General features: G+C 41.4%; 2 protein-coding genes across 3 annotated transcripts; one reads left to right on the top strand and one right to left on the bottom strand.

Moving 5' to 3' along the window:
• The first annotated feature begins 319 nt into the window (after positions 1–319).
• Positions 320–5,297, top strand: LOC115682806 (aspartate aminotransferase, mitochondrial). The gene is made up of 10 exons (XM_030607143.2): positions 320–649; positions 1,150–1,235; positions 2,624–2,830; positions 2,955–3,060; positions 3,222–3,326; positions 3,401–3,573; positions 4,109–4,268; positions 4,592–4,687; positions 4,768–4,862; positions 4,948–5,297. Exons 1-10 carry the CDS (start codon positions 476–478, stop codon positions 5,018–5,020), a joined length of 1,275 nt encoding a protein of 424 aa, XP_030463003.1. The 5' UTR covers positions 320–475; the 3' UTR covers positions 5,021–5,297.
• Positions 5,298–7,627: 2,330 nt separating this feature from the next.
• Positions 7,628–13,780, bottom strand: LOC115682752 (shaggy-related protein kinase eta). Of its 2 annotated transcripts, none has more exons than XM_030607077.2 (12): positions 13,586–13,780; positions 12,044–12,136; positions 11,698–11,757; positions 11,350–11,622; positions 11,157–11,231; positions 11,021–11,077; positions 10,515–10,655; positions 10,240–10,290; positions 10,069–10,164; positions 9,523–9,606; positions 9,183–9,284; positions 7,628–8,096 (listed from the first exon to the last, which is right to left on the bottom strand). In XM_030607077.2, the coding sequence occupies exons 1-12, from the start codon at positions 13,736–13,738 to the stop codon at positions 8,001–8,003; spliced, it is 1,281 nt and encodes a 426-aa protein (XP_030462937.2). In that variant the 5' UTR covers positions 13,739–13,780; the 3' UTR covers positions 7,628–8,000. The 2 variants fall into 2 exon arrangements, with proteins under 2 accessions (XP_030462937.2, XP_056158222.1); XM_056302247.1 differs by having other exon boundaries at positions 12,044–12,126; positions 13,585–13,780.
• Between the last annotated feature and the right edge of the window lie 1,591 nt (positions 13,781–15,371).

Consider the following 15,371-nt stretch of genomic DNA (forward strand, 5'->3'; position numbering starts at 1 on the left):
CCCCGGCCACGCGCTTGGACGCGACGTGGTCCCCACGCTACCCTTTCGGACAGCCCCACGGCATTCGGCAACACGGTCAGCACGAGACCAGATCCGCCCCCCACCTGCGACCAAGAAGAGTTTTGGTGTGTAATAAAGGACGACTTTCCAAATTATCAAACGAATTCTCTCTGACCAAAACATAAAATAAAATAAAATAAAACAAAACAGAAGCACCTGCACATATAAAGAGACACCGTGGAGTCAAAGGCAACGTCAGGCGGCAAGATCGGAGTCGCACACTTCGAGGTCGAGGTTTCGCTCGCCGCACCATCCTATAAAAAAAGGAGGAAGCCCAAGAACTTTCGTCGCGTCACGCAATCGGATCGCTGCCTCCTCTCCACCAGCTCTTGCTTCGCTTCTTCTTCTTCTTCGCTCGTTCTCCGTCGTCGTCGCTGCTTCTCGCTCGATCACTCCCCCCCCCCCTCCCACCACAATGGCGGTCCGGGCCGGTGCGACCAGTCGGATCCTGAGCCGGAGCTCCGTGGTCGGGGCGAGATCCGTGTCGTCGTGCTGGCGGAGCGTGGAGCCGGCGCCGAAGGACCCGATCCTCGGGGTCACCGAGGCTTTCCTCGCCGACCCCAGCCCCGGCAAAGTCAACGTCGGCGTTGTAAGTAGAAGCTGTCTCCAATGCTCTCCGTCGTTTCTTGTTCTTTGGTTTTTGGCCTTTTGCAACTTTGTTTCGCTTGATTTCTGTTCTTGTACTAGCTCGACTTTTTTCTTCTTCTTTTTTTTGTGGATGATGGGAGTCACTGGGTCTGCTGATTCAAATGCCCCCCTCCTATTGCATGTTCTTGAAAACTGGGAATGGAATGCGATTTTCTTGAAATTCGAGTACTTTCTTGCTCCGCAGACGTAAAAAAAAAAATTAGTTCTTTTTCAGTCGTCTTTTACTTTGGCTCTACCTATGTAGCTTAGTTGGTTGCTGGCACTGCCAAACATGGGATTCGGTCGCCGGCTCATTGGTGCTTTGATTTGGCTTCATTTGATTCGAAGTCATCGAGCTCAAGTGTTTCAGCTTCCTAGGAGCTCAAATTGCGTGCCACGGTTTTTTGTTTATGTTTTGGTGATATGCCCGTTTGATTTGTATTGAATGGCATGGCTGTGAAGGGTGCTTACCGCGATGATAATGGGAAGCCGGTCGTTCTTGAGTGCGTTAGAGAAGCGGAGCGGAGAATTGCCGGGAATCTGAACATGTGAGTTCGTTTATTCCCAGTCCTTATATTGTAGAACAGCTTAATTTGGGTTGACTTTTGTTATTGGACTGTAGTCATTTTTCACTTAACGGTGTCACTATGTGCTCTCATTTCTATGGTGAAAACGTGAAAGGGACATTTCCAGCATGTTGCAGCATATTGTAGTGGTCCATCAAGCTCGCCTTTACTTCATCCTCCACTGACCACTTTGATTCTTCTTTCCATGGGTCCTTATCCTATATCGTTGGGAACCATTTCGGTGTTGGTATTTGAAGATAACCTTACTTTTCAACTTTTTCCACTTGGTCCGGATTCCTTCTCTAGACTACGTACTCTACTGGATCATGTATTGGACAATAAAGTGAATATCACTGTGCTGATGCTGATTAAAGGACACTAGTGCAAGTGATTGAAGCAAAAAGCTATAGAAAAAGTTGACATGTCTAATTCGCTTTTTTATTGCAAAAGTTGTGGCCAATGCCATTCCGGTGTAACTAATGCCGATGAAATACTTTTGAAGTAAGAAATTTTTTTGCTTTGCCTTGTTACCATTTTGAAATATATCTTTGTTTTTCACCAGACCATTGTGAAGTAGATTACTTTCTTTATTTAAAACTCAACTGATGCTCATAGTTCACAAGCGACATGAAGGGTTCGTTCATCGAAGTTTCAGGATTCAGTTTCTCAACGTAATATCTAAAACTGTAGCTCTTATTTGACAAAAATTATTCTGTGATGAGTGCTAGTAGTAGAATTTCCAACAAAAAGTTGAAAGAAGATTCAAGTTTAAATAAATAAGTGGTGCTTGCCTCTTATTGGTCGAGTTGAACCAGTCACATTGTGAAGAACGGCAGCTTCTTGTGTTAGTTTTGATGGATTTGATGACTATGTGGTATTCATTAATAAATTTATGGAGACTAGAATGTCTTAAGAAGGTTATTTGCTGAGAGTTTATAGTCTTTTAGACCGTTTTCTCTTTCTTTTTAAATTATAAGCAAGTTTTGAAGTTTAAGCCACATTGTGAAGAACGGCAGCTTCTTGTGTTAGTTTTGATGGATTTGATGACTATGTGGTATTCATTAATAAATTTATGGAGACTAGAATGTCTTAAGAAGGTTATTTGCTGAGAGTTTATAGTCTTTTAGACCGTTTTCTCTTTCTTTTTAAATTATAAGCAAGTTTTGAAGTTTAAGCCATAAATGGAGTCCCAGAAGAAATTTCAGTCATAATTCCTAAGTCTGCTTACATTTTTAATTTTCCTCAATGAATGTCCTTGTTTTTCATACAATTGAGTAATCATAGTTGACTGCACAAACTTACTTGTAGGATTTTTCATGTATTAGATAAGATGAACTCAAGGAGTGGGCTGGTTGATTTTTTCTGGACAGGGAATACCTTCCTATGGGTGGTAGTGTGAAGATGGTGGAGGAAACATTGAAGTTGGCATATGGTGAGGACTCTGAGTTCATCAAAGACAAAAGAATAGCAGCAGTACAAGCTCTTTCTGGGACGGGTGCATGCCGCCTTTTTGCTGACTTCCAGAAGCGTTTTTGTCCTGAGTCCCAGATTTACATACCTGTCCCAACCTGGGCAAAGTGAGCTTGCTGACTCCCTCTCTCTCTCTCTCTCTCTCTCTTACATACACACACACATGTTTTTGAGTTTGAAGTTGTAAATTATGCTGTGAGTAATGTAAGCCTTGGTTGTCATCATAATCAGCCACCATAACATCTGGAGAGATGCCCACGTTCCTCAGAGGACCTATCATTACTATCACCCTGAATCTAAGGGTTTAGATTTTGCAGCATTAATGGATGACATCAAGGTGAGTTATGGCACATTTTGACTCTCAAAGTGTATTCTTCCATTGACGACAGCTCCTTCGTCTCTTGTTGATGATATTTCGTGAGTATGCTCTAGTTGTCTAATATTTTTGTGGCTGACACTTGGTACCTGTTTTCTGGGGTTGCAATGGATGATCGGTAGAATGCACCGAATGGTTCCTTCTTTCTACTTCATGCGTGTGCTCATAATCCTACTGGGGTGGATCCTTCAGAGGACCAGTGGAGAGAGATTTCTTATCAATTTAAGGTATAATTTCAGGAAACGCCTACTAAAATCATTCACCAATTATTTCTGTGACTGAGATTTGACACAATTTTCAGGTCAAAGGTCATTTTCCTTTCTTTGACATGGCATATCAAGGATTTGCTAGTGGTGATCCAGAAAGGGATGCAAAGTCGATCAGGATCTTTCTTGAGGACAGTCATGCAATTGGAATTGCTCAATCTTATGCAAAGAACATGGGACTGTATGGTCAGAGAGTGGGTTGCCTCAGGTAATTATCTTGTCTAATACTGAGGCTGAGGTAGAGTCATTTTTAGCGGTTGTACTATTTGTTTTGGATATTTTGAGCATACTTGGGTATTGGGGATGGAAATTTTGTGCTTGCCATGTCTTAAGTTTTAGGGCCAATTATTTAGTAGTACCTTTTCTACTTGGTAAAAGGAACTCTTCTTGAAACTCTCAACTGAAGTGTATTTTTACTGGGACCTTTGCAGATCCCTCTGGGTCAGAGGGAGGAAATGTTTTTGAGATATGAGATAATGCTTTTGCGCTTGAGGAAAAAGTGGACATACATTCTCTTTTCTCTCGAATCTTCGTCGAAATTATCATGGGCATGAAGCTAATAGAGTTTTCTTCAGTCTCCTTTTCAAACTTTTGAGAATAATACAAATATAGTTGAAAAGATCTTCCTACAGAAATTGTAAGAGCAAGCATCCTCAAGACAATCAATGAATGGAAACTCAATTGCCACTCATTCTGGAGTGAATAGAAACTCATGCTTTATCCGCTTATTTGTGGCTGTTCAGTGTTCTTTGTGAAGATGAAAAACAAGCCATTGCCGTGAAAAGTCAGTTGCAGCAGCTTGCTAGACCCATGTACAGCAATCCACCTTTGCATGGTGCCGTCATAGTGTCAACTATTCTTAGCAATCCAGACTTGAAGAGTTTATGGCTCAAGGAAGTTAAGGTAGTTTTTTTTAGCCCATTTATGCTAATTTGCTACCAATTTTGGCTTAGCTCGTTCCTTGAGAATTCGACAAAGAAACAATCATTTGTGTTGTATTTACTTTCACTGGTTTGGAGTTTTGCTGTTTGAAAGAAACAAAGAACTATGGTGCAGAGCTTGTTCTGTTGGCTTTCCTAGTTGCTTGGAAGTTTCCTTTTGTTTTAGCTGCTCCTCTCACGTCCTGCATATCTGTTGGGTTTAGAAGTGGCATAAGAAATTAATATGAACATGAATCACCCTCCCCTGTCGAGAAGTAAATTGACATCAACCTTGCAACTGTTCAGGTAATGGCTGACCGAATCATTGGGATGCGTACTGCCTTGCGAGAAAACCTTGAAAAGCTTGGGTCACCATTATCATGGAAGCACATAACCGAACAGGTATGGTCCAATTTTGTAAGCTTTTTAGCATCAGTTACACACAATTTCCTGTTCTTAACGGTCTGTTCCCCCAAACACAGATTGGTATGTTCTGCTACAGTGGGATGACTCCAGAGCAGGTTGATCGGTTGACAAAAGAATATCACATTTACATGACTCGTAATGGCCGTATAAGGTAATAAATCCACCACAAATGTATTTGGGGGAATCACCTCCTTTTGTACATCGACTCTCCTCACATGCAAACCTTTTTCTTACAGTATGGCAGGTGTAACCACTGGCAACGTTGGATATCTGGCAAATGCCATCAACATGGTCACGAAATCTTCTTAGTACCTAATCGAGGAGACGTCAGTCCTTGAATAATGCTACTCTCGATTTGCATTCTCCATAAAGTAGTTTGCTGTCATCATGAGTGTCATGAGATTTTCTTTCAGTTCCCATCTTGTTGCAGTTAGGAAGATGGGCAATAGCATGCGCACGATTTAGAGCACCCCCCTGTTGTTTCTTGACTAGTTTCATTCTTTTCCCCGTGAGAATTGGGGATTGTAACTTTTACAGCTACAGGTGAACCGTTAAAATAAAATCCAAATTATACTCGTGTTTCCAACTTTTGCTGGGAATGCTTCTCCCCAGTTTCTGTTACATCAGGCTTCGGAGGTCCAAGCTGCATACTAAAGCATGTCTTTTACTGGTGTGAAAGCGGACGTGGTAAAGTCTCGGCAAATGATTTGGTCTGCTTCATGCTGTAACTTTGGGTTGGGCAAATTTATTCTTTTGTTTTGGTGGATTTTGAGCCTGTGATTAGGGAAGTCGATGTTGGCCAGCCGGCCAATGTACTACAAGTTACACGAAAAGGTGTCGAAACAATTGATGTTTACTACGCTTCCGCCGTGCCACTCTGATTATTTCCAAGATCCACCTATATTTTCCCTAATTCAATGAAACCTGCAAGAACTGTTTGGTGGTCAGGCTCACATCTGAGTAACCGGATCATCGACTGAGTAAGTAATCCATCGCCTCCATTAGAGATAGATATAAATTGTCATGCTCATATATGGTGAATCAGAACATGATTCTTACTATACATATGTCGCGGATTACGGATAAGACACAAAAGTAAATTCGTCAGAATCTCAACCCGCACACTCAACACCATTCCTCATATTAATCAAGCGGCTATTGCCGCCACACATTACCGTTAATCAATATCGCTCGGAAATAATTTCCTCCGATTTGATGTGCGATTTAGTTCGTTGGAACGAGTTATCATGAGCCCACCAGCCTTCTCCCAGTTCATTTCCAAATCACACACCTCGCTAAAAGGATCCTATCCTTAGTTATTATTACTTATTATCGATCCGGCATACATAATCAGATATAGAATCATATCTAATCACGCACTACAAAATTAATGCACACACAATAAAGCATAAATGAATGATTATGCTAACTAAGCGAACCATTACAAGAGGGATTAACCACTTACGCTATCATCACGCGCTCGATCCATCGAACTCTAACGCATATATTCCATTCCCTCGCTGTTTGCTTCTTATGGATCTCTCTCGCTCTTGGATGGAAGCAAGATAAGTAATGAACACTCAAAGTGAATAGTTTTTAACTGATGCGGCACTCAAGTGATTCTTACAAAAAAGTCGACTATGGCGCTTACTCATACTAAAGTTATGGCATTTGTGATATCCTTTTGCCTGCATTTTGATAATGAAAATGAAGAGAATCAAAGCAAATAGGGAGAGATTTCTTTCATGTGGGTATGGAAAAAGACATTCGATTTTTGCTCTAATGAGCTGAGTCACGGCCAAATGAATAAACATGGAGGCTAAGCTATAAGGATGTCACGCATGTTGTTAGGTGATGATGTCAAAGAACAGATATGATTAAGGAATAAAGCCACAGGGTGACGTGGTCATTCAAAGGGAAGTTAACGTGCCAGATATGAGCTTATAAAGAAGAAATTCTCCATTTTGTTACACGAGGCTTCTTCAGAGGTCCAAGCTGTATCCTAACCTAAGCATGTTTTTTTTTCGCTGGGGTGAAAGCGTTCGTGGTGGAGTCTTGGCAAATGATTCTGTCTACCTAATGCTGTAACTTTGTGTTGGGCAGATTGTCCTTTGGTTTGGTGGATTTTGAGCCTTTGCATCGATCGTTGTCGTTCCTTAATTTTTTCGGGACAAAAGTTCTTTTCATCCTCCACTAGTGATCAAGAAGCTACTTCTGCAATGTTAAAGCCTTTTGTTCTTAAAATGGTTGTGGATCCTGCTCACTTCAGTTAGATGCTGATCTCTTTATCCTTTTGGAGCCAACCTGAATTAAATGTCGAAACCGTGGTTAATATCCTTGAAAATCTTTCTGCCCGTGTCTACGACAGAAACATACGACCGCAACTCCATCAACAACTTGTTCACCACTTCACTTGAATCAAAGTCCGAGGAAACCCAGAGACCATGAAGACATCATAATTTGTTCGATGATTTATTTTAAACAATCAAATAGAAACACAAGCTCATACATCAAGAGCACTGCACAGGGAAATATATGTTGGCAATGGCATCTGAGATAACACGAACAATATTCAGCTTGGATCATCAAGCGACGTCGTTCCAAGATCAATACCGTATCTGTCAACAATCAGTCAAGAATCACCAAGCAAGATTGCTAGTAGTTATTCAACTCACCTCCAGCTTCATTCTTTGAGTAATCTCCTCCTGGAAATATAATTTTGCAGAAAGGGACGACAATGATGCATCTATCAGCTTACCTATACACTCTTGATGGGTTGGATAGATCAGCAATCTATCTTCGATCTACGGAGAGAAGAGACATCGAATTCCACGAAAGAAGACAATTTAAACAAACTTGGACCGAGATCTCGATGCCCCATGGTACAGCACCCATTCACAAGCTGGAAACAAACACCATATTCTTCTTCATCATATTAAAAAAGGAAGCCATGCTAACTTAAATGAGCAACTTAAGCTCCTTTTTGGGTCTGTAAAGCCCCTACATAACTAGACATAAATAGCGTCACATTTTTTATACTCCTAAGGTTTCTAGAGTTTAGGATCAAAATGATGTACATCCAAGGAAATACTATCTTTCTTTGCTAGAACGACATGAGAAGACAGTCAACCACTTTCCATGCTAAAAGCTGAGATATCACCATTCCCACAACTTGCAGGGCGCGAAAAGCTGATTGCAGGGCTGAAACTGCAGAACACATAGATGGTCCTCGGTTATGTTCACTTCCATCAAGTACTGGATGATCGACTCCTTGTTTCACATTCTACGCTTATGCATTAGCTGGATGAGGGAAATTGAGAATGTTCTGCCTCCTCACATGCTCTGGTATCAGCCTGTTAATCAATTCAGGTGAAGCCCCAGCCAACTGTAGACACATTCAGATCAATCTTAGTTAGGTACTAACCTTCCACAAGAACAAAAATTTGTCAACTAGCCGACAGGAGATTTGACAAAATTCCGGTAACACTGTTGAACAATAATTCAAATGCGGTAAAATAAGAAGTTTAAATCATAAAATATGAACCACAAACGAGAGAAATCTAATGCAGCTAACCCAACAACAGTTCATTCTGATTTCATGGACAAGCAAGACAGTTAATAGGCCATTCGAATTCAATCGGCCCTCCACTTGAGAAACGAGTGAGCAAACCATGCATGCCATGTAGTCATGAGTTGGTAGGAGCAAGGCAGACCTACTATTAGAGCCAACAGATACTAGTCCCATATACATGGATGTTTCACAAGAAGATATTCAAAGCACAGCCATGATACGAAAATCAGACCAATGTGAAAATGCACTAACAGATCAAAGTTAAGCAAACCTGATAGTTGTTACCAGTCAGACTATAAAAAGACCAGGATGAGAGGCCAAAAACAGTAACTGAGCTAGTGTAAATCAACTAAGGCCAAGCAACAGTCAATCAGATAGTGCCCGTAAAAAAACGAAGACATAACTTTCATGGAAGAGGCAGAGGGACAATTGATTTGAGATGCCCAGGGAATATATAAGATATACATTCTGCCTCATGATCCTGGAGCATTGCATTGTCCATGTCCCAATTCATACACAGATATAGGTTTCCCAATCAGTGACTCTAGGAGGTGACATAAACATCTATTTAACCCCAAATCACATTTAATTTGTCATTAGTAGTTCGCAAATGAATGCAATCATTTGTCTCTTTATCCCTTCTGGTGAAGCAGCAGCTGATGGAACAAATGGTTGATGATGCTACATTGATTAATGATTGTTTAGACATTAAGAAGAGGAGGAGAGAGAGGAGCTCTATTTCCATCCATCTGTGAGACTAAATCCATGATTGTCCCCACACAGAAAAGGAGCAACAAAATGCAACTATACTCTCACAGACAGGAATCATGAACAGCCAAGAATTATGTGTTTCCATGTATCTCATGTAGATTAAGAAAATAGAAAAGGTCGATTGCATACTTCTTGTTTAAAGTTGAACAGAGGCGGAAGAGGGCGACCATTAGGAAGCCGTGAATTTGGCTCACGCAACTCATCAAAGAAAGGATGGGCACATGCTTCCAGCTGCAAAGCAATCAAGGAGAAATCAGTGATAATGTGATGGAAGAGATAAAGATTAAATTAATAAATTCAACACCACAAATTGACGGTTCATCTAACAAAAAGAAGAATCCACCGCTACAAACAACATAATCTAGATTTGCAGCTAAGATGTTAAACATTTTCACTCTGTTAATGCAGAGAGTCCTTAGACCAAGGTCGCAACATATCTAATACAAAGATCAGAAATAAGTTCACTCACGGCAGTACAGCGAAGACTAGGTGAATACTGAAGCAGTCGTGATGCAAGGTCAATCGCTTCAGGAGGCATCCTCTTGTGAAATACCTAAAAGGCAACATCATAGATGTTATTTAATAAAGTCCACAATGCCAGTACTATTGAAAAATTAAAAGTATATGATAGCCAGGTGGACAGGGCACCTCATCTCAGACATCAGAAAAAACCCCACATGCATAATATCACCAGTCATATTTTAATTGGATGAACATTAAGTATCTGATCTTCAAATGGCGGAAACTGCATTTCCTTCAGTGGAAGATTATGATGTCCCATTTCAACAACATTAATATCATCAGATGCCTTCTAAGGTATCTTTCACACTTCATAATTTTTAAATAAACTAAAGATACACAGAATGCACACATGACTATAGATGCAACTGAGTCAACACCAAAATTAGCGAGACATTCTAGACAACACTGTTTGAACCAAAACTAAGTCACAAAATCAGAAGGCTGACATAACAACATTTACAGTACTTATATAAAATGAAATCAGAAGGCTAACCTTGTGCCAAGGATGAGCCTTGATTTGGGGAAATCTGAAGTCTGTGTAGTTTGGATTCATGCATCGAATTTCTTCTCGAGTGGGTGTACCGAGAACCTGAAACGTTACATCAAATATATGGTCAAATGGTACCAGAGGGACTATCTAATCAGTATTGGTGGATAGGCTCACCTTGATAATCTCTACAAGTTGGTCTACCGCATTTTCTCCAGGAAATAATGGCTACAAAAGCAAAAGACGTTTTAGAAAGAATTAAATAGCAGTTAAAGTTATAATAGATATATCTAACCCCAGACATAACACGCGGGCCAAAACCCCAACCACCCCCCCCCACCCCGGCGGGCCCGCCAACACAAAAAAAAAAAAAAAAATCAAGCGGTGACTTTCAGTAGCAAATTAATAAGCTGACATAGATTACTTATAACTCTGCACCAAACATGACTAACCTGACCAAGGAGAAGCTCAGCAAGAACACAACCCGCTGACCAAATGTCAATCGATGTCGTGTATTCTGTCGCACCAAATATAAGCTCCGGAGCCCGATAGTAACGAGAGCATATGTATGATATATTAGCTTCACCCTTAACCTGATGGAATCTTAAAACTCTTAAAATGATGCACAAACCACAAGATCAATGTAACTATTGCAACCAATGTTTGCATATTGAAGTTTAATAAACTGAACAGTAAATAGTCAATTTTAGAATAACATGTCATTCTTGTAAGGGGTGGCCCGAGACAAGAAACATGCATCCCAAAGTGATACATAATACGCATTTATAATGGAAAGCCAAATGCCTGTCTTGGCATGTAAGACTGAAGAATTATTGCTAATGATATGATAAGAAATACAGCTCAAGAAGACCAGTGGGCGAAGAAAATATAGAAAAGCTCATGCAAGAAAGCTGAATAAGTCAAGAGAATAGAGAAAATAGAAAGGAAAAGTAATTACAAGAACTTTTGCACTCCCAAAATCACAAAGCTTGACTTGGTGGGTCAGAGTATCAACCTGCAAGGTATCGATAAGAATGATGTCCGGACAAATACTATAGTTTTTTGAAAGATAAGAAAGTTATGCTGCAGAATACCAGAAGGTTTTGTGGCTTCACATCTCTGTGGCAAACCCCTGGAACATTATGAATGTACGCTAGCCCTCGAAATATCTGTCAAAAAGTTTCTGTTAAATATGACTGAATGAGGAAAGATTTCAAATTTATGCCAAACAAGGAATAACAGTCCCTAATTTCCAGTTTTACCAAAAAAACAGACAACAGTCCATACTTGATATGTATAGAGTTTCACATAAATAAGCGGCATCCTCTGGTTCATACTGCTGTAATGCTTCAGAACCCGATACATATTTTCAGGTACGTACTCCATGACCAAATTCAGAAACAACTCATCTCTACTGGTAGTAGAGAAGAAGCAATGTTTCAACGAAACAACATTTGGGTGATCCATTAAACGCATTAGCTGCAGCTCTCGATTTTTATAGCGTTTGTCCTGCAAAACCTTCTTTATGGCAAACATTTCTCCAGTTTCCAAGCACTTTGCCTGAGAACAGTGATAGCATATTAGTAAGGTTGAAACAAGAAGGCGGCATTTGATTTAAGGAACCCAACAATGTACCTGGAAAACTACTCCAAAAGATCCAGTGCCAACAACACGTTCCGCCTTATAGCTGATGGTCTACAAGAAGCATTGAAGGATAACACTTGAGTTTTGGAGGACAACACGGTACTTGACGACTAACTGAAACAAATTCCAACTTTGATGCGAATCTTCTTGAGTAAGTAGGTACCACCTCTCAGAGGCAAACCATGAGATATCAGTCGGACTGCATTTTTACTCGACTTTAATAGAACAAGTAACTCGATGCCTCTTTAAAAGAGCTGTAGCTTACTTCAACGGCAAGAAGAATGCAAAGACTACGTCTAGATACATCCAGAGCCATGGAAAATACAGCTATTGTTACCTGCTTGGGTTCACCATTTTTCCCACCGATTGTGGTTGAAATAATCTGACCAGTGACGGCATCGTTATTCTCGATAATAGCGGGTGACGCTTCCTGTAGTGAAAATGGCATGCAGGGTTAAAAAGGAAATTTCAAGACAGCCAATAAATTCGAGTAACGGACTATAATTGCACTGGCGAAGCAGTTATTACGAACAACGTCAGTCTCACTAAATTTTAATTTTAGTACACCGTCAATCTTCAGCAGTCATAACACTTGCACTATAGATTCAAACAGATCCATCAAAGTACAAAAGAACAAGTGTACGGTCATGAATACACGTAAGCAACACATGTTCTGCAGAAAGAATGAAAAGACATTATATCGCCATCTGAGTCAAGGAGTTTCCACGATCTCGCCTGATTTTGTGTTGACATATATTGAAGGATCGCTTACATTCAAACAGAAAACGACGAGCTCATTCAAAGAGCAAAAGCAAGATGCCTGAGAACTCTTTGGTAGCAACAACAAATCTACCACCACGGGGTAAGAAAAACTGGAACGACAAGGAGTTGCAGGGGTGAGGCTGAATAAAGATGAGTTTGATGATCTCAAATTTAAGAATGCAAGAAGCAATTTTGTATAGTCATATCTCCAAACACCTCGACCTTCGCACTAAAAGACTGAACCAAGCTACATCTTTAAACCAAAGCAATGAAAAGAAAACACCCTGAGAACAAAATAAAAAAGCAAAAGCCAATCACGTGATGATTTAATAAGTTAACCAAGATCAAAAGTGGGAATTCTCTCATGATCGTCATGACAAATGGCAGAAAAATAAATTGAGTCAACGTTAGGGAATCGTAAACAGATTTGAGTACGTACGAATACAAGAGTAAATCACTTCTGAGAAACCCTAACAGGCCGCCAATAATACTAGCAAAGTGAAAACATTTACATCTGTAAACATTGAGATTGCCGTGTCCTTAGCAACTAGCAAGTGATAAAAATGAGAACTCAGCTCAACAGAGCTTGCGCCAACCGATTTCTCTCACGGTCATCCTCCTTCATGCCTCTTCTCTTCATCTTCAATCACAATCAAAAAACCACTCAGCAAAGAACTCCAAAATCATTTTAACTCTCCCTTACGTTTTCTTTCCAAGAGCCAAAGGAAAGCGAATGTGCCCAAAAGGCAGGGCTTGGACCGACAGATCGGATCTTCATCACGAAAAACCAAGGTCGACACACGAACACGCATTCACAAGAAGAGGAGACATCGAGCGACCTAGAACGCGCACACACCGAACCACCGCCAACGGCAGAGTCTCAGAAAGCCCCAGATACGCGAGCTCAGATCTCCGGCGAAGCGGAGCGAAACCCTATAAACGCGAAGATCGCTCAAAATTCCAGCGGCAGCGACGGCTCCGAGCTGGATCGTCCAAGATCGCCGATCTCAGAAAGTCGCCACGCACAGCCAGCCACTACAAAAGCTAAAAACCGCGCGTCCAGCGCGACCTAGAGAGAGAGAGAGAGAGAGAGAGAGAGAGGGAGGAGAGATGAGACCTTATCGGTGTCCATTGGATCATGCTGCCGCGAGGCGAGCTTCGGGGGGTCGCTCTCCGCCTGAGGCGGCGGCGGCGGCGGCGGGTGGTGGTGGCCGTGGTGGTGGCCGTGGTGGTGGTGGTGGTGAGGCCCCGAGGAGGGCATGGAGGCCATGTGAACAGCGCACAGGCACGACGCACTCCCCTCTCTCTCCCTCTCTCTCTCTCTCTCTCTACTTTCGCACTCCCTTCTTCCCTCACACTCTCTCTACTCTCTCTCTCAAAATGAGACTTTCTCTCTCTTCTGTCTCGATGAGGAATAAGAGGGAGCGAGCGAAGGAGAGAGAGAGAGAGAGAGAGAAGGGGGTTAGACCCACGCCCGGGATGGAGAGAGTGACGACGACGCTCCCCTTCCCCCAATCATTTTAATTCAGTTTAATCGGATTTAAAATAATCGGTTAAAAAACCTCTCCTAATCTCTTTTCCCCCTTTTTTTTTTTCGTTTAATTTTTTTGGTCGGAGGTTCTAATCTCTCTTATCTATCTGTCGGGAAATGCGCACTCATGATCCGCATCGTGCCCCCAATTGCCCCGAACATGCCCCCCTTACAAAAAGTTCCCTTCTTTTTTTTTTCCCCCTCTTTTTAATTTTGAACGGAGCGGAAGAAATGAAAATGATCCGGGTCATGTTAACGAGCCGATTTGCAGGCACCGACCGCCATCGTATTGTTGACATGTTTTGATAATGGAGAGATGACCCATTTGGGAAAGAAGTCACTTATAGAATTATCAGCATCGCCGAAGTATGCGATTAATAAGACTTAAATCTTAGGCGGGTCTTTTTGGGGAGAGAGAGAGAGAGACAGAGGGGGTTGCCAACGGGGAGAGATTAGTTTTCTCCGAAACCTAATTAGTAACTCGGGAGTAGCGCCTCGATGTAGATTGACGCATCCCCGTTTGCATCCCCCGTGATGATTCCGATACCTTCCCTATATGTATTTGCACGTAAAAAGTAATCGGTTCACTTCCTCTGCATGGAAACCGACATGTCTCGATCGTGCGATATGGTAACCGAATTACTAATGAGGGAGCTGAACACGTCAAGAAACACGTCGAGCGATTTGCTCGTTACTGGAAGAGTTTCCGACACGCGCTGTTTCTCTGTCGCATGATGATTGTAGAGTCGGTCAACGGATATCATTCTTTCTATTTTTCCCCCGTGATAATTGTGGGCGCGTCGATCATAAGATACGCAGGTGAGCCGACTAGAAGGACGATTGAAACCCTAATTGACCTTTAACATATTACCGTGTGAAAAAATTTGCGTCACCAACCTTTTTGCAGCCTCCAAAGTCCACGTTCCGATCTCAACTGAAATCAAGACTTGCAAGAGTTTCTTAAACAAGAACAGTCCGAATCTATGTTAGTGATCGTACCATGATGCCCCTCATTCATGTGCTTGTTGGGCGCTCTCTCAAGTTCCACCGTCGATCTTACTGATCTTCACGACCAATTTGAACGAGTGGGAATCAATCCATGTGGAAGCGGCAAGAACCTCCATCCTAAATCGGAGATAATTGTCTAAAAAGTTCTAAACTTATTGTATGATAATCAATTTAGTCATACACCTTTTAATTGTGCCAATTGATCATAAACCTTTTGCGATTTGCCAATTTAGTCATAAACCTTTCAATCGTGTCAATTTAGTCTTAACACTTTTGAAGATTTGCCAACTTAGTCCTAAACCTATAATTTGGTTAATTAGCCGAAAAGACTATCTTGGCAAATCGTCAAAAGATTTCAGGATTA

The sequence above is a fragment of the Syzygium oleosum genome, unplaced genomic scaffold, assembly GCF_021117445.2.
Source record: "Syzygium oleosum isolate NSW1041296 unplaced genomic scaffold, Sole_v2.1 Sole_v2.23, whole genome shotgun sequence".
Classification (NCBI taxonomy): Eukaryota; Viridiplantae; Streptophyta; class Magnoliopsida; order Myrtales; family Myrtaceae; genus Syzygium; species Syzygium oleosum.